Source organism: Clupea harengus, chromosome 22 (genome assembly GCF_900700415.2).
Source record: "Clupea harengus chromosome 22, Ch_v2.0.2, whole genome shotgun sequence".
NCBI lineage: Eukaryota > Metazoa > Chordata > Actinopteri > Clupeiformes > Clupeidae > Clupea > Clupea harengus.
In genome coordinates, this window is record NC_045173.1 from 5,065,293 (window position 1) to 5,085,007 (window position 19,715).

Genomic DNA, 19,715 nt, shown 5'->3' on the forward strand with positions numbered 1-19,715 from the left:
ACCAGATGTAAAACTATTTATGGGCTACCGATACTCTTGGGCTTCAAATGGGGATGAGGGCTCTTTAGCTGGATGAGCTTTGTGTATAAGCAACTGTATCTCGACTACATCAGATTACACTTACAAATTATAATTAGTAGTAGTAGCATTTGGTGTTTGCTTCAAGGGTCATGAAGGGTCAGTGTCCTGAAGACAAATTTAAGGAACATAGAAAACCATTAAAAGGGAAGCTAAGTACATCAGCACAGGAAATCACATGCACTCACATATTAGTTTTCGGCTTATTGGGTGTTTTTTTTGGTCATAGCGGTTTATGCTTGATCAGGCTTTATAACAGGAGTCAAGGACTGCATTCTAAACTGAGTCTATGTAATTGCTTAACATTACCATTAAGAGCATAGTATTCTAGGGTAACTAACGCAATGCATGCCAACACATTCAGAGATGAACAGAATATATTGTTACACATTTCAACAAAGATTATTAAGTCCACAGCAATGGCCTTCCTTGTAAATAAATAATTGCATCAGAGATCAAGTGTGTATTTGTCACCAGATTCACAAAAACACGGCAAAAGACATCTGAGAAATACTGCAGGCATTACAACCCTAACCAGGGACGTGCACAGGAGGGGGCTAAGGTTGCTCGGGCAACTGCCCGTTTCCCCTCCTCGACTGAAGTTGCCCCTCCGAAGGAAATATATATGTTGGCGGGGAATAAAAACACACAAAGTCCAACAAAATTAAGAGTAAGGGTTCTTTATCTGATAGATATAGAAACAAAAGATTTGTATAGAAAAGTACAAAAATAAAATTACATCAAATAGAAATCTTATATGATAACCTAACATGTACACAAGCTAAGCCTATCCCAACTCTGTAGCCCAACTAGCCATATAAGAAAATAAATGAAAGTAAGTTTCAGCAATACAAAACGGTAGTGGTGATACTGAGAGTAGACAAATACAAAAAACATCATTAGTATACCACTAACATCAAATACATGAAGCTAAAATATACATAAACCAAAATGTACACCAGTATGTCCGAATGAAATGACACCAACACTTACATGTTCCTAACACGCACACATCTCTATCCTCCCCACACGTGTGCTCCCAGGATACCAGTATGGGTATATGTCTGCTAGGTGAAACATGACAATTCACTTTAATACACCCTGTACGCAACTTAATTTCCTACAAAATACATCTACTTCTACACTAACTACATCACCTCATACTTTTCACTCTATAGCCAAAACGGAATTGTATTTCACAAATGTAAACTTAAATTTAGCGACATCCCCAAATGACAGAGCGACTGGGCTAATCCACATGCTGCCAGAATCCACAAACATTCTTTCCCAAACAAACTCATCCATTCATATAAATCAATGATATATACAATTGCATGGTTATTAAAGTATTTTAAGACAAATGTCCCACTTACCAGCAATATTAACCAAGTACCACCAAATCTCCCTCACGCCAGCCACCTTCTCTGATGCACTGCGTTCTCGCTCCAGTCTTAATACCCAGAATTCACCACATACCAACCCAGGAACTACAACATGATGCAATGTAGTTTTCTGGCATTTAAAGGAGACATGTCCCATTACCACTTAGAAAACATACAACAACCTCAAAATATGACCCGATTACATATATATATTTTTAAATAGTATTACAGTTGCAGAACTTCATGTAGGCCTAGATAAAATAATCGCGGAATAAGCGTCCAGGGGACGGGGGCATGACGGCGGCGGTTAGTGAGAGTTTCAAGTGATATAGGCAAAATATGCGTCCAGGGGACGGGGGCGTGGCGGCGGTGGTTAGTGAGAGCAACTGCCCTTCAAAATTCCTGTGCACGTCCCTGACCCTACCCCTACCTGTCTGAATCAACCCTACCCCTACCTGTCTGAATCAAGCCTAACCCTACCTGTCTGAATCAACCCTAACCCTACCTGTCTGAATCAACCCTACCCCTACCTGTCTGAATCAAGCAATTGTTTATTTTCTAACCACACTATTGTTTAGTTATAGGTTCCTGGGTGGAATTATTGGGTTAATTGCGGATTGCCTCTTGGAAACAACATGATGAAGCAAAAGTCTGTATGTGCGATCATTGTATGGGGAATGGAGAGAGACAAGCAACTTCTATTTCTTTCAGATAATGTTAGATAGAGTTATTCTTAGTTTTGTTTTTAGTTCTCCATTTGCTGCAGTCAAGGTTGAAACGACCAGAGACAAAAGGCTCAACCAGTTGAGTCCTGAAGTTAGTGCGTTCAGGCATTGACAAACTTACTAAAGTTTATGCTACTCTTGATATTGATGGTGATGTGTATGCAACTATAGGTGATGGCCATCACCCTCAATCTGCAGGTAAGCATGCACACACGCACACAGTGCCGCTGCTAGCCATTTTGGTGCCCTAAGCATAAGTCCTTTATGATGCCCCCCCCCCCCCCCCCCCCCGAGAAAAAAAGTTTGTTTCTGCCAGTTTAACATTTTATTAAAACGAAAAAGAACAACTTCCTCAACCCCAAGTGAGGGACACTTTCTTCCAGGTGTGCGCGCGCGCCAACAGCTGACCAACAATAATGAAAATCGCAAGGTTTCATTAGCCATACCATAAACCTATTAATTTCAGTGTAATTTTGGCAAACCACTACTGTACTTGCTTGGATGTATTGTTCATAGTAATAGTCATGACAATTATTACAAGTTTCTCTCAAATTTCATGTTGTTTTCTTGAAATAGCATTAGACCAAGGCTGCCCAATTTGGGGCCCGCGCTCCGATCAGAATCAGAGTCAGAACGTCATTCGTTAATCAGCATTTTAACCCATTTCGAACAGGGCCTCTGTCTCAACGTCCTATGTAACTCAGACTGGTTGCAGTTCACTGCCTGGCCATAGTTTTAACATTGTTTTAGATGGGTCAAGGGGGGGCGCTATTTACCTCTTGCCAGATCCATAACTTTGCAGCTAAAGTTGTAATTCCTGGTTGCTATGGTTATCTAGCTAAGGCTATGGTTAGCTAGCTAAGGAAACTTTTAATAACAAACGATTTAAATGGAAGATTTCCGTTTGCATGAAATGATAGCTAGTTATCCAGCTAATGTTATAGTCTCCTCGATTTAACTTCTACAATTATAATGGGTGCCTGTGACACTTCGTATGAACGAATTCATATTCATGAGTTCATATTCACACATATTAACACCAGTTCATTATGTGTAAAGAATGCTGAAATTAAATATGAAAACAACCAGTAGTCAATGTGCAAGCTTCCAATTTAATTTGATTTAAGATACTCTATTTGAGTTGGGGCAGTCTGTCCTTCATTCGAGGCATGATGATCTCTCGCTACAAGTTTCACCTGTTCGTGTTGGCGTAACAAATGCTTGTGGAGTCAAGTGCAGTTGAGAGGCGCTTGTCTCCAGGGCACAGATTACACTTAACTGTTATATTTTTCTCTTTTCACGGATACAAATAAAAAAGGCTGTGATTGGAATACGGGACTGGAGCTGTCCCTGACGGGACAAATCAAAATCACCCATAATATTTCGGGATGTCCCGGACAATTCGGGACGGTTGGCAACCCTACTTGCACCTAACATATAACATATTTGAGTGTGCTAACATTAGTAATAACGTCAGCTAGTTCGAGGTGTATGCATAGGCTAATCATTAAATTAGCAGCACATTTCCCGTATTTAACAATGATTACACATGGACTTACCTGAAAGTGATGCACGGGCATCATCTCGCAGTTTATTTATCTTTCTTTTGTCTGCCCCTGACTCCTGTTGTCTTTTTGAGGCCATTTTCGAAAAGCTGACCTAGCCTACTGTCAAAGTTCGTCAGGCCACTGAGATAGGAAAGGGCACCCACGGCAAGCTTGGGAAGTTGGGTCAGCACATTTTGTGTCATTGTCCTCAAGACAGAGTCGGGAAAATGGGCCTCATTCTCGAACGCAGTTGAACACTTCCGGTGGATTTAGGAACAAATTTGGCATTCATGAAAGTTTTCTCATCTGGGATTTGTTCTGAACTTCAGAAGACTTTCAGAACGCGAAATACCAGTCGTAAATCGGCCAGAGTTTTCTCAAATGCGATTCCTCAAAAAACCACAAGCTATCCCACTGGGCCGCTCCGTGTTAGAAGTGTTAAGGGCTGAATTTGTGAGAAATCGTTGGTGATTGCGTTCACATCAACTCTACAGACATCCTCGGATTTAAATAATTATAATAATAATAAATATGAGAATATTTGTATCGTTAACAATTACGTTTCACATTTATAGTCATGATTCTACGAGGCATCGTGATGTCCTAAAATAAATAAAAGGACTACACGAACACTGCAAATTTAAGTGAATAAAGAAATAAGCACTTAACTCAATCGTGTTGATATAGCCATTGTGGAATAGAATGGACACATCTACATCCTGCAACAGTACCTCCACCTCTGCACCGGTTAGATCTGCGTTTACTCGACAGGTGCTCGCTTTCCGCTTTGACATGACTCGCTTACAAGATGCTTTCGCGTGGATTCTGTAAATTCCGACTGCACACGTCACTACGGTTGCGTGCCCTTATAAGGAGCTGGCGGGGCGTTTATGTATGCAAATCCAGGTGCACGAGAACATGCTTTCAATTTAAGAAACCTCTTCCGGGGGAGCACAGTTCAGAACACTTCTGCTGCGTAAGAACACATTTTCAGGCGTTCATGAATCTGGCGGAGATGTTTTTCTTACGTTGGTTTTCCGAAGTCCGTAAGAAATATTTCAGAAGAAACTTCAGAAAATGTTCGAGAATGAGGCCCAATGACTTTTTTTAACCTGATCAAAACTGATGATGGAGTAATAGACCTTGCTGACAGCTTTAATTCAATGCACATTCTTGTATGGACGTTCCTGGAAGAATATGTTGACATTTAAAAAGAAGATAATAAAAAAAGAAGTAAAAGCTGCACTGGTATTAGAAAGGAGGGTGCTGTGGTGACCGCGTAATAGAGTAAGGTCACCACACCACAGGCAAATAAAATGATGGGAATAGCTGTGCTCCACTGTTTTCCTCAGTCTTTCTATGTGACATGTATGAAAATGTTCTTTGAAAATATTTGATGTTTATACAAATATATCTTTAAAATGATCATGACTGCCGATTGGTGATTTTGCCTGTTCAGACACAGTCTAACAGAACCTGCAGACAACGGTAGCTGCTTGGTAGCCTACTAGCTAGCGTTAACGTTACTTCAGAGGTACAGTACGTGAAGGACAAAGCCTACATTTGTTGAAATGGAAGCAATGGAAGCAATTTTAAACCATGAAACATCCATGATTCAATCCGATCCGCTGCATTCATGTAGACGCAAATTTTTCTTGACACTCCTCCGTGTATACGCGATAAAAAAAAGGATCGGATCCAAAAATGAATCCGGATTCAGGCAATCCAGGCTGCGTTTAAACGGGGCCTTAACCTACTAGTGGTTCCCGCATTGGTGAGGTCACACCTATGAAACTTTGACAAACTTAGACCTTAACAAAACTATCTGTAACATATTCATGTATAGTCTTAAACTGATCCTTACAACATGGGCAGCAGTCTGATTACAGTTTAATTGCAGTCTGAAGTGCCTGCCAAAGCTGTATACATTTATTGAATGTATCAACCTCCACGACATCTGTTCTAATCAGCTCCGGACAACCAATTAAGGATTAACTGGGAAAAGGGCATTGTTGTAGGTCCTGGGCAATACCATTGGATTGGTTTGTGGAAATGTATGAGAATGGAGATTAGAGTGGCCGATATAACTTAGTCTCCCTCTTCTGCTCTCTCTTATTAGTCTTGGGCCCTAATTTCATTGAAGGACAACTAGCAAAGCAACGAGAAAAGTCTGTCACGCATAAACTAAAGCTATGGTGTGGGAGCATTGCGCTGACCCACCCATGTTTGCGCTTAGGATCTTGCTAACGGTATTAATTAAAAATATATATATTTTAGCTTAAGTTAATTGTGGCTTTGCTTGTTGCCAGTTGCCCTTCAGTTGCCCTGAAATTAAGGACCTTGTTCTTATTTTCTCTCTCTTTCCCACTCCTCTCTCTTTCTCGTGTGGCTGACATGAACACAAACACAAAGACAGACTATTTCATTCTTGTAAGGACCCTCATTGACGTTGCTATTGCCTTTTGGTTTTGCTGGTATTTTTATACAACATGTTTGAGTCATTCAAACTTAACTGTTTTTCTCATCAGGTGCTTTCCATTTTACACAGGACCTGAGAAACTAATTAATTTCATATATATATATATATATATATAGATCTCTCTCTGTATATACAGTGGGGAAAATAAGTATTTGAACCAGTGCCGATTTCGCAAGTTTGGCCACTTGCAAAGAAATGTGTGATCTATAATTGTAATAGTAGGTCTATTTTAACAGTGAGAAACAGAATATCAACAAAAAAATCCAGAAAACTGCATTTTATAACATTTATGACTTTATTTGCATTTGATGCAGAAAATAAGTATTTGAACCCCTAGCAAAACATGACTTAGTACTTGGTGGAATAACCCTTGTTGGCAAGCACAGACTTTTCTTGTAGTTGGTCACCAGGTTTACACACATCTCAGGAGGGATTTTGGTCCACTCCTCTTTGCAGATCCTCTCCAAATCCTTAAGGTTGCGTTTTCAATGGGAGGGAATGAGGGAATGAGGTTCAAGCCCAATATTCCACGTTACATGGCCCCATCCATAGTCCCCACGATGCAGTGGAGTCGTCCTGTACCCTTGGCAGAGAAACAGCCCCAAAGCATAATGTTTCCACCTCCATGCTTGACGGTGGGGATGGTGTCATATTCAGCATTCTTCCCCCTCCAAACGCGGCAAGTCGAGTTGATGCCAAAGAGCTTGATTTTGGTCTCATCTGACCACATCCTGTCTCCCAATCCTCCTTAGAATAATTTAAGTGTTCATTGGCAAACTTCAGACGGCCCTGTACATGTGTTTCCTTGAGCAGGGGGACCTTGCGAGTGCTGCAGTACTTCAAACCATTACGGCGTAGTGTGTTGCCAATGGTTTTCTTGGTGACTGTGGTCCCAGCTGCCTTGAGATCATTCACAAGCTCCCCCTGCGTAGTTCTGGGGTTATTCTGCACCTTACGGTTGATCACCGATACCGCACGAGGGGATATCTTGCATGGAGCCCCAGACCTAGAGCGATTGACAGTTGTTTGGTGTTGCTTCCATTCACGAATAATCGCACCAATATTTGTTTGCTTGTCACCAAGCTGCTTGCCGATGGTTTTGTAACCCATTCCAGCCTTGTGCAGGTCTACAATCTTATCTCTGACGTCCTTGGTCAACTCTTTGGTCTTGCCCATGGTGGTGAGGTTGAAGGTGTGAAGTATGATTCTTTGGACAGGTTTCTTTTATACACGTCACCAGTTGAAATCAGGTGTACCTTGTTAGGCCTAATGAGGACTAATCTGTGTGCTTCTTGGCCACATAACTGGTCATTGGGAGCCAGAATTATTGCTGTTTGCTTGGGGGTTCAAATACTTATTTTCTGCATCAAATACAAATAAAGTCATAAATGTTATAAAATGCAGTTTTCTGGATTTGTTTGTTGATATTCTATTTCTCACTGTTAAAATACACCTACCATTACAATTATAGATCACACATTTCTTTGCAAGTGGCCAAACTTGCGAAATCGGCAGGGGTTCAAATACTTATTTTCCCCACTGTATATATACTGTACATATATACACAGAGAGAAAGAAAGAGAGAGAGAGAGAGAGAGAGATAGTTTTCTCAACCTCAGAGTAAGTCTGCTTGAACAACTGAATGAGGTGAAAGAATGAACAACTGAATGAATGAGCTGACTTCATCCTGGTTTTCAAGTAATCTTGCTCCACACAGCAGGGCATTATTCCTCAGGAAATATAACTCTCCTGGACATCACTTTATTAGAAAGTTCTGAATGTGGTGTCTTACGGTTGGGTCAGGAGAAAGACCACTCGTGATTGCACCTGCCTTTCTACTAATCACTCCAGTCTTCTACGTTAGCTCCTATGTTACTGCTATGTTAGCTCTTAATAGAACAGCAGCAGAACATATTAATTGCCTCAAATAAAGACAATGAGATATGAACCTGCTGAGGGTTTTGAAAGACAACATTGTAAATCAAAAGCAAGGACACTGAATCCCATTTTGAAGTTAACTGTAGACCAGAGACAAAAGCCCTGGAACCCTGCAGGTAGGCATAAAAAGTGTATTTCTGCTAAAGTTCATCCATCACCATGTAATCACAGAAACATGAGCAAAGATCCTTCATGAAACTGTGGTATCAGCTTGACACGTCAGCACAAGTGTTTACAACATTAGACATGGCATCAGAGCAGAGGGCTTGTTCAGTTCAAATCAATGCCTGAGGAACCCTGAGCTCGACGTCAAGCTTCAAGCAAGCTTTATTTAAGCACTACCTCTACGAACAATAATAGTCAGAATAAACCTCTGCCATACGTCTGCCATAACTGAAAGAGAAAGCACATGCTGTAGAGATGCAGACTCCCCCCCCCCCAAAAAAAAACGGAAAGGATTTTTTTCAGAGAAATATCCTGTAGAAATTCAAATTTCAAATGAAAAATGAGAGACATAAAATGTATTTTATTTATTTATTCTTAAATGATTGACAGTTAATTTTTTTAAGTATCGTTCTGGAGGCTTAAAAGACAAATCCTTAGCATGAAAAGATAACGTGCATAGCATTCTCAAAGCTCTATATATTAAAATAAGAAGTCACCTGGTCACCAGGAATGAGGAGGCTAATCAGTCAGCATTAACCTTACATTGTTCTTCAAATGTGAATACAGGGTCTTTAATTAGCGCACAATCCAAATTACTCCAGGTACCAGTGCTGCTCAGTATGTACACTACATCACACCAGTCTTTTTTCTCATGCTTCCTAATGTTCTTAACTTTAAATTTCTCATAGGGTGGGATCAGTACTGCTTCCTCTTCAGGCCAATTTGAGAAGGGTTCCAGAGCTGCACCATGACAGGTTTCGATTTCAAAGCAGGACCTCTTGCCAAAACGCGTGAGACCTTTTTTCAAAGAGGTGGATGTGAAGTATCCGAATCGGATCTCCTGGTTGACTTTTGTGTGAGAGTCCAGTTCGGTTCTGCGGTAGGTGGGCAGACACTTCCCCCTCTTCTGGTTCTCTTTTAGGTGCTTGAGGGCATCAGTTAGCAGGAAATGAAGAGCATGGTAGTTGAATTCGGTTTTGTAAATAATTAAATTCAATTCAATTTTATTTATATAGCGCCATAACAATACAATTGTCTCTAGGCGCTTTACAGAGCCCAGAGCCTGAAACCCCCTTAGTGCAAGCACAATGGCAACACGGGCAAGAAAAAACTCCCTGTTAGTCAGGAAGGAACCTTAAGCAGAACCACGGCACATAAGGGGGAACCCATCTGCTTGAGGTCGGCCGGGTGGAGATAGGAAGGGGGGAAGGGGGGAGGGTTGTGTGGCAGAAGGGGAAGGGAAACAACAGGTGTTGTACATAGCCTGCATTTGGTAGATGTACATAATATATATGCACATCCAGTGGTAAATACATGATACAGACAAGACCAGTTTAGTGGATATACACTGTGCTGATAGGGTTACTATTACAGGGGTAAGGGGAGTAGGAACAGAGAAACATGTCGATGGTGGCAATAATATATATTGTATATAAATGCTAGCATAGGGTATGAGGTAGAGTAAGTGTACGGCAGTGCGGTGGCGGTGGGTGCAATGAGAGAGGCTGCCTGGCTGGGTGTATGGGGATTTTATTTAGTATTTAGTTGGCTGGTGACAGTCGCAATACGCGCCGTGTGCTGTACCTGGGATCTTCCGCACTCCTTCACGGTACAACATACGCTGTCTGTAATCCAGTTATGTTGATTAGGGGGGTATTGCATGTGTTTTAGATGTGTTTAGCTATGCTGGCATTTAGCATTTAGTTTGGTTTGGCATTAAGTTTGGTTTAGCATTAGTTATGTTTAGTTATGCTGCCATTTAGCAATTAGTTTGGTTTGGTACATATGGAGATTTTAGTCGTAAGCTTTGTTAGGGTTGCAGGGTACAACATACGCTGTCTGTAGCCCAGTGATATACGTTTTTTTTCTTTTTTCTTATGTGTTCAGTTATGTCTAGTTATGCTTGCTGACTGGCTGGCCCAGCAGGTGATGGGTTTGTTGACGCAATTACTTGTGGCTATAGGATGCACTAAAGAGGAATGTCTTTAGTCTTGATTTGAATATAGGTAGGGTGTCTGCATCTCGGATGGAGGCAGGGAGATTGTTCCAGAGGAGGGGGGCTCGGTAGCTAAAGGCTCTGCCTCCTACTGTGGTTTTTGATATTCTTGGAATTACAAGGAGGCCTGCACTCTGGGAACGCAGCGGTCTTGGAGGGCAGTAGGGGACAACTAGTTCCTTAAGGTAGTTTGGAGCCAGGTCATTTAGGGCTTTGTATGTTAGCAGGAGTACTTTGAAATCAATTCTACTTTTGACAGGGAGCCAATGCAGAGAGGCAAGTACAGGTGAGATGTGCTCATATTTTTTTGTTCTGGTGAGTGTATGGGCAGCAGCGTTCTGTATAAGTTGGAGGCTCTTTATTGAGTTGATGCTGCATCCGGACAGGAGAGCATTGCAGTAATCTAGTCGGGAAGTAATAAATGCGTGGATTAGTTTTTCTGCATCTTGGAGGGATAGGACTTTTCTAATTTTGGCAATATTGCGTAAATGAAAAAATGATGTCTTTAAATACCCTTGCCAACGTGCACAGCTTCATTAAACTTGTCATAGACCTTGGGGTGACCATTGGTGTACACTCGAATGGCGATTGCGTGGTTTTCGGTCAGACCATTTCCTGGATTTTTGTGCTTGTTGTATTTCTTTGCCCAATTCCATGCTTTTTTGAAATCAGCATTTGAGTTCAGTTCATTGGTTAGGTACTTGGACAGAACCCGTTTAGACATTTCCTTTGTGCAGGTAGAGTAGGCATCATCAACAGAGTTGGGTGCCATGTCTAAGGGCAGTGCCTTGAGTGGAGAACGTACTCTGTAACCCTTTAAAAATAAAAAATAAAAATAAAAAATTGATGGCAATTGAAAGTCACTGACACACCAAAACCAACTAATTCAGTACATACCACTGCTGCAGTCACCATGACCATTATCAGAACATGGGCCCTCATTGTAACAGTAGCCAATCTTGTCCCTAAAGTTGTCAGAGAGATGGACAAAAATGCTTTTCATTTCAGACATCAATGTACTAGGATTTCAGACATCTAAAGTATAGGTCACCACCACCATCAACAACAGCAGTAATAATAATTCCTTTAATATAACCTGTGCTCTCCACACATAAATAATAACCAGAAATAGATCATGTTTTCTTATTATAAGTTGTTAAATGAGATGTACTTACAGGCACAGAACTAGTGGATGTCGGAACACAATCTTCAAACGGAGGAGTACCACCTTCTTATCACCATAGCAGACAGAAACAGACACACAGACAGACAGACAGACAGACAGACAGACAGACAGACAGACAGACACACACACACACAGAGGGGTGGGGAAAGAATGACCACATTTTATTTCCACTGTACTCACACTCACAGTGTATTCTCAACCAATTACAATGTTTAAAAAAGAATCCATACTCTGCATGAAATGTTGAGTTTATGGAAGATAGTGATACTAATATGTATAAACGTATTCATGATTCATGATACTCATTTTATTGCAACCAAGGTCCTAGAATGAGCTTAAAAGACTTTAAATACGCCACTGTTATTTTACTCAAATATAGTGTACAAAATAGAGATTAAAAAGGAAGAAATACGATCACATAACATTATATATCATATAACAAATACACACATACAGGAAAAATAAACTCAAAAATTACGTAAACACACTAACGTCACATTATTTGTACAGCTGAATGCATTGATGCTTCATGAAAAGGTGTCTAATTGCATGGTTGCAGCACAAAGTTACTGACTGCATGCTGTGGTCTGAACGCCCCTATGTTTAATTTTGTGAACACCCTTATGTTCACATCTCATACAGCCCGTCTGTGAGCAAGGCCCTCGCCCTCTGTGGGATGGTTTGATGGCTGGGGGTGATGTTTCGTCTCACGTCTCTCATGGAGCGATCTTGCTCGTCTGTCCCACTGGTATCAATTTCAGTATGGCAGTGATGTCATCTTGGCAGCGATGTAATCTTGGCAGTGATGTCATCTTGGCTAAACTATCAAGAAGGGTTGTTGTTTATTGTTTATTTATTGTATGTTGTTTATTTGTTTCTTGTTTGTTAGATTTTTTTCATCTAATAATCTTATCTGACAATACTTACTGCTTCTTGTGTCGCAGTGGTTAGCAAACCTGGGTTCCATTCCCGATCGTGATCCCGTTGTTTGAACATTGCTTTGGATAAAAGGGTCTGCTAAATTCCTGACCTGACCTTTTTGCAATTACAAGATCTGGTCAGTCATACTCCACCCTTTTTCTGAAAGTTGTTTGTGTTTGTATTTCTGCACCTTTTATCTTCATTTGTGTCCGAGGGCTACCTAGCGTTATTCAGTGGAAAACCTCCTGTTACTCAATGAACTTACCTCTAGCTTTATTCAGTATACTTTAGCTTTTGTGCAGCTTCATGAAGGGATGAACAAAGAGCTTCTGGTGGAATTTCAAACATACCGTTTAAACACTCAGGGCCTCATTTACTAACATTGCGACCGCAGCGCAATCAGCGCCTTTGCCAAACCGCATATAGCGCACGGTATTTTGCATCCTATTTATCAAACAAGAACCCTCGTCGCGTCATCTGCCCCTAACACCGCCCATTAGTGTTATTTAGCGCTCCGCTAAAATAGGGAAGAAAGAGCCTGCGTGTTCCACCATGGATGATGAGCTAAAATTAGAATTAGAGCTTTTGGTTCACGAGGTTACAGCAAACTAACCCAGGTAAATATAGAAACTCATAAATATTTCTCCGTTTAGCCCTTCTGTCCGCATTAAAAGTTGCGATCACTTTGAATTCAAGACTCTTTTATTGGTGAGCTGATTTTGGGAAATGAAACTTTTCAGCGAACATTGAGTTTCTGGGTTGCTATGGTTGTGGTATTGTTCAATGTTACTGATAACAGTTGATTGACATGTATGTTTAACCAATAGGAAGCCGTATGTTGATAGGCTTGGGACCAATAGGATGAGGGAGTGAATGTGGGGTGCGGGGGTCAGATACGGAATGAGCAACTGATTAAACATGTCAACCTTAGTACACAGTCTGTCTCACGCGCATTATTAAGCGAACTTGACATGGTGTCAGAAGTGCTGTGTAGCTAAAACAGGACATATAAAAGTTGTACTACTGTAGGGACGTAGGTAAAAGTTCGGAAGAAGTGTTCAGTGAAGTTAGATGAGTGATAACGAGCAGGACCGGGAAGCAGCTAACCTTGGCATGGCGGCTAACACTCCCAGCGCTACGTTTAACATCCAACCGCCGGAGCCCTTTGATTTTTCAAACGAAAACGACTGGACAAAATGGATTCGGAGGTTTGAGAGATTCCGTCAGGCAAGTAACCTGTCTGCAAGCTCCGAAGTCAACCAGGTGAATACCTTGATATACTGCATGGGAGATGACGCAGATGACGTCTTGAGAGGCTTAAAACTAAGTGCTACAGACCAGCATGTATACTCAAAAGTGAGAGACGGGTTTGAGTCTTTCTTCATTGTTAGAAAGAACATTGTATATGAGCGCGCTCGTTTTAACATGCGCAAGCAGGAGGCAAATGAAAACGTTGACGTTTTTGTAACTGCCCTACATGCATTAGCAGAGCACTGCAATTATGGGACATTGCACGATGAGCTAATCAGAGATAGGATTGTAGTGGGACTGGCTGATGCAAGGCTCTCCGAACGCATGCAAATGGATCAGGATTTAAACCTGGAAAAAGCCATTAACATGGCAAGACAATCAGAGGAGATAAAAAAAGCAACAAAACACACTGAGGAGTGATGCCAGTAGTGTAGTGCAGATGGATGCCGCCACTGTGGACAGAGTGTTCGAAGGCAGAAAGCAAAGAGAGAAGCCTAAGTTCAACAAATAAAAAAGTGATGGAGCAAAGTCACACTTCAGCAGCCAGAGTAGACATCCACATAACTCCCAGTGCTACAAATGTGGTGGCCCACCTCACCCTAGACATGAGTGCCCTGCCAACGATGCAAAGTGTCATTCATGTGGGAAAAAAGGTCACTTTCAGCGTGTCTGTCATGCAGGCGAACACGTGGACGGTATTGAGACGGAGGAGGAGGATGAAAGTTTCTTCCTGGGCTCTGTGACGTCCGACAAAGCTGTATGGACCGCTAACATAGGAATAAAGAACACCACAATCAAGTTCAAACTCGACACCGGAGCGGATGTCACTGCTGTGTCACAGACTGATATGAACAGAATATTTTCCGGTACACAGCAGCCTGTTCTTCAGATAGCAGAGAGACCTTTGCTTGGTCCGGGACGGATTCCGCTGGATGTGTCAGGGTTCGTCAGACTGCAGCTGAGGAGTGGAGTCAAACAGACCATGCAGAAGGTTTATGTGGTCAAACATCTGAGCACACCCTTGCTTGGATTTCCTGCCATTACAGCCCTTGGCCTGCTCAAACGTGTTGACAGCATAGATTTGGACACTCTCAAGTCGACGTACCCTAGACTGTGCAGTGGGCTAGGTGAGGTGAAACGGGCATATCACATAAAACTAAAACCAAATGCTGTGCCTTTCTCACTGAAAACCCCTAGGAGAATTCCTCTGCCGCTGGTGGGGAAAGTCAAGGAAGAGCTCCAGCCAGTGGCGGTGCGTCAATACAGGGCGCAAGGGCGCCACCCCTCCTAAAATTTTGAGATGAAAAAAATAAAAAAAAAATAAAAAATAAAACATTATATACCAAACAATTAAAACAAGAAATGTACTGTGTTAACGCGTTAAATGTGTGTGGGAGACCGTAAGCCCCTGTCAACAACCACTTAAATGTGACCAAATATAATATATTGCCATTCGTTATCACTGAGATAAGCCCCTCCTCCCTGGAGGGGCGCCGGCCAAATGGAAGTCAATGGGAGCTCTCATACTTTTCTGAAACATTTGAGCAAGGACAGCTTTTCATTGGCAAGTGGAAGTTCGATCCTGGGACGCAAAATTTTGCGCCCTAACCAATGACATCGTTTCTTATTTCAACGCGACTGGACTATTGGCGAATCAGAGACCTTTATCATTCCCTCACATCCCATATAAATCTCACGTATCTACGTGAGCAACATAGCTAGCAGAGACTTTGATTCTGTGAGTATGGCGACTGAAAACTCGGTGGTATCTCTTCGTGAAACACCTTTCAATCGACGATCAGATGTCGATAAGAAGAGACTGAAAGACATGGGACCCGAACGTCCGGATTTAAAAATGCAGCAGCAGAGCATGACCGCGGGAGGACGTACACCCGTAGCTTCTCCTCAAGCCTGTATGCTAACCGGAGCTGATTAGCTGGTTGTTCAGTGAGTGATGCGTTTTTTTTGTTTCCCCTGCCTGTTGTTCTAAAGTCCTGGGACTGAAACAATCTGGACTGCAACGGGGATGAGGGATCTAAAGCACTTCAACGATAAATGTAAGAAGCACAACTGGACCAAGACGAGCATGACACACGACTCCATGCTGTGCTGCAAAGAGTGGAGAAAGCAGGCATCACCCTGAATGTGGAAAAGTGTGAACTCTCCAAGAGCGAGATGGCCTTTTTGGGCCACATCATCTCAGTCACGGGCATCCGGCCCGATCCGAAGAAGACGGAGGCCATCACGGAGATGAAGGAGCCAACAAATGTGAGTGAGATGAGGAGTTTTCTCGGCATGGTCAACCAGCTCGGAAAATTAATTCCTCAGCTGGCTGAAAAAGACAAAGCACTCCGTGACCTCATCTCGAAAAAGAACTGCTGGGTGTGGGACACTGACCAGGTAATGGCGTTTAAGGTGCTGAAGGAGGCACTTGCTTCTCCTCCAGTGCTGGCCATGTATGACCCAAACAGAGACACTAAAGTATCAGCCGATGCATCATCATATGGCTTGGGAGGTGTTATTCTCCAGAAGGTGGACGGTGAATGGTGTCCTGTGGCTTATGCATCGCGGTCACTCTCTCCAACTGAACAACGCTATGCACAAGTTAAAAAGGAGGCTCTGGGCCTCACATGGGCCTGTGAACGGTTCCGGGATTTCCTCCTGGGAAAGCATTTCATCCTGGAGACCGACCATAAACCTCTTCTCAGCCTACTTGGAGCCCAAGCACTCGATCTTCTGCCGCCAAGAATTCAGCGCTTCAGAATGAGGCTCATGCGCTACTCATACACAATCATACATGTGCCAGGGAAGTCACTCTGGACAGCAGACACACTCTCACGCTCACCTGTGAAAGCGAGCATGTCCCCAGATGAAAACGAACTGATGGAGAGCACAAACATATATGTGGACTGTATCATTGGAAATTTGCCTGCCAGTCCCTCATACATAGACAATCTGAAAGAGCAGCTCAAAGCTGACAGTGTCTGCTCACGGGTCATGATGCTGTGCAGAGAAGGATGGCCAGCGCATGTAAAACAGGAATCAGTGCTGAAAAACTACTGGCTAGAGCGAGCTACACTCACAGTGGAAGACGGTTTGCTACTAAAAGACTCACGGCTGGTAATACCTGCAACACTGCGGAACGATGTGCTAGCCAAGCTGCATGAAGGACACCAAGGTGTTGTGAAATGTAAAGCACGTGCACGCCAGTCTGTATGGTGGCCGGGACTCAGTCAGCAGATAAACGACATGGTACTCAAATGCAGAACATGCATACAAGAGAGACACAATCACAATGAGCCGCTCATGCCCTCAGAGCACCCTGACCGAGCATGGCAAAGGTTGGGGGCGGACCTCTTTGAACTGGGAGGTAAGACGTACTTACTTGTCGTAGACTACTTCTCGAGATATATTGAGATTGCATTCTTATCTCACACCAGGTCCACTGACATCATCACTCATCTAAAGTCGATCTTCGCTCGCCATGGCATCCCGGAGGTAATGATGTCAGATAACGGACCTCAGTTTTCTGGACAGGCCTTCGCCTTGTTTGCAGCTGCATATGGATTCAGACATGTCACCAGCAGCCCGAGGTTCCCGCAAAGTAACGGCGAAGCAGAACGAGCGGTCCAGACCGTGAAAAACCTTCTGAAGAAGGCAGATGACCCCTACCTTGCTCTACTCGCTTATAGAGCCACTCCTCTTCAGAATGGATACAGCCCGGCTCAGCTTCTCATGGGCCGACGTTTACGCACCACGGTGCCAACTGTTCCCTCTCATCTGGACCCTACACTGCCTGACGGCAGCGCACTGGCTCAGAAGGAAAAGGAGAAGAGGATGTCAGATGCTGCACACTACAACAGGCGTCACCGTGCAAAAATGCTCAGTGTCTTGTCACCAGGAGAACATGTATGGGTCACCGACGCTAAGACGTCTGGAACTGTGGAACCACTCTACTCCAAGATCTTATCTGGTGGATTTACCTCAGGGGGTGGTGAGACGCAACCGCCTGCATCTGATACCTCTACAGACGCCTACACAAGAGAGGACACCACCACAGCAGCACATGTCAGAGCAGGCTCCCATGTCACCTGCCGTGACACCTCCAGTCTTATCTGCAGAGACTCCCAATCGCAGAACTAGGTCTGGGAGAGCCGTCATTGAGCCTGCTAGGCTTAACTTGTGAACTGAAATGAAGTGAAAGAAATCTCTGAAATATATGTTGAGTTATTGTTGTGTTATGGTTTCATGGATATGTGAAAGCTAGTTGAAGCTAATAAGTGTAGTTAAAACACTTTATGTTACAACGTGAGAATTCAGGGAACAGCAGTTGTTTAATTAATGCACTTGTTTCATACAAGTTCCAATGTTCACTTAAGTGCCTAACATTGTTTTCTTTACAGGGTTCGAATGATCTAATGGAAACAACAGTTTACTCTTTGTTATCTTAAAAGGGAAGATGTGGTATTGTTCAATGTTACTGATAACAGTGATTGACATGTATGTTTAACCAATAGGAAGCCGTATGTTGATAGGCTTGGGACCAATAGGATGAGGGAGTGAATGTGGGGTGCGGGGGTCAGATACGGAATGAGCAACTGATTAAACATGTCAACCTTAGTACACAGTCTGTCTCACGCGCATTATTAAGCGAACTTGACAATGGTTACCCCTCAGGGTGCCTGTGCAGCTTAATATTAACGAGTTTATGTTCACAAGTTCATATTCACACATATTAGCATGAGTTAATCACACACAGGCAACTGCAATCTGTTAATATGGTTCCCTAAGCTAGAGATAGCTAGGATAGTTAATAGCCAGGTTAACGGCTCCATAGCATCCCGTTAAATAGTCTGGTAGGAATACACGACACCCCTTACTTTAAAACGGCGCATTCCAACACTGAAAACCATGCTTTTCAAAAATGCTGCCCTAGGCAGATACATTTGAAAACTGGAGTTGTAGCGTGGACAGGGCAGGGACAACTGAAATTTTCAGACGTTCAGTTTGCTTGAACTATGGGTGAAAATACGGTTTAAAGTAAAGCATACAATGAGCGGCGATTCTGGGTAAAGCGTGGCCGAACAGCTAGCTGGTGGGACAATTTTGTACATGCCTATATTAAATGATATTTCAAATATAAACATTTAAAAAAAAAATAGCAGCTGATATGTCATGCTGAAACACCTCTTGTTTCGTTACCAATACATAATTAGGCGCACTTTACGCATCTCCTCCCATCTCTTTGCGACGAACACCCACTTTTCCTTATACCCTCCCAGCAGCGGTAATCTAAAGTGCGCCACCTTTGTAAATACGGTTTTAAGTTTTTACCCGCTATTTTACGCCTGAAAGCAATCCTGTTAGTAAATGAGGCCCTCAAAGAGCAACTACAAATGATTCCTCCCCCTGAAATGTGCATAGAGTTGGCCTAGCTCACCTAGTATTTGTAGCATTTTAAGTGCGTTTGTCTTGATTTATGTTATGTTTTGGGGTTGATGAAGAGAATACCCTGTGTAAATAAATAATTATCTATTTTTATAAGAGCCACCATCTCCTGCACCCTTTTTCCTGACTTGACCACCGAGTCCAGACGCCCACATCCCAAAACGTGGGGTGGCCGCCTCGGTCCCTCACAGCGCTATAGCTGAAAACTTCTGTTTTCTTCCACAATACTTTTTGTATTTAAAGTAATGTACTCAGTGCCCTAGCAGTCCTAACTGAGTATATGTGTCTTTTGAACACCTTATACCATGGCTGATGTTATACCAGTATACCGTGGCTGATGTTATAGTATGCACCTATACACCTGCATATGGAGGTTCCCCAAGGTTGGAAATCAGCAATTGATGGTGGTATTCAAACAATCTGCAGTTCCAGAATGGCCACATTCTGCTATAGTAGGTGTGCAGGTCATGAGCAGGTCAGCATTTCAAGTTTACTTTAGAAATCCCAGTAAACACAACCACTGTGGGGATGCTGTCTCACACTGAGCAATGGCATTTACAAGAACAATGGAGCAATAGAACTCTTCCTGGTGCATTAAA

The 19,715-nt window shown here is 42.7% G+C and overlaps 1 protein-coding gene across 1 annotated transcript; it reads right to left on the minus strand.

Moving 5' to 3' along the window:
- Positions 1-178: 178 nt before the first annotated feature.
- LOC116218474 (ecto-ADP-ribosyltransferase 5-like) lies at positions 179-11,196 on the minus strand (the record flags this gene model as incomplete). The annotated part of the gene is made up of 3 exons (XM_031560318.2): positions 179-186; positions 8,921-9,292; positions 10,824-11,196. Coding segments are annotated over 3 exons (753 nt in total), but the record flags the coding sequence as incomplete, so codon positions are not given.
- Positions 11,197-19,715: the final 8,519 nt, after the last annotated feature.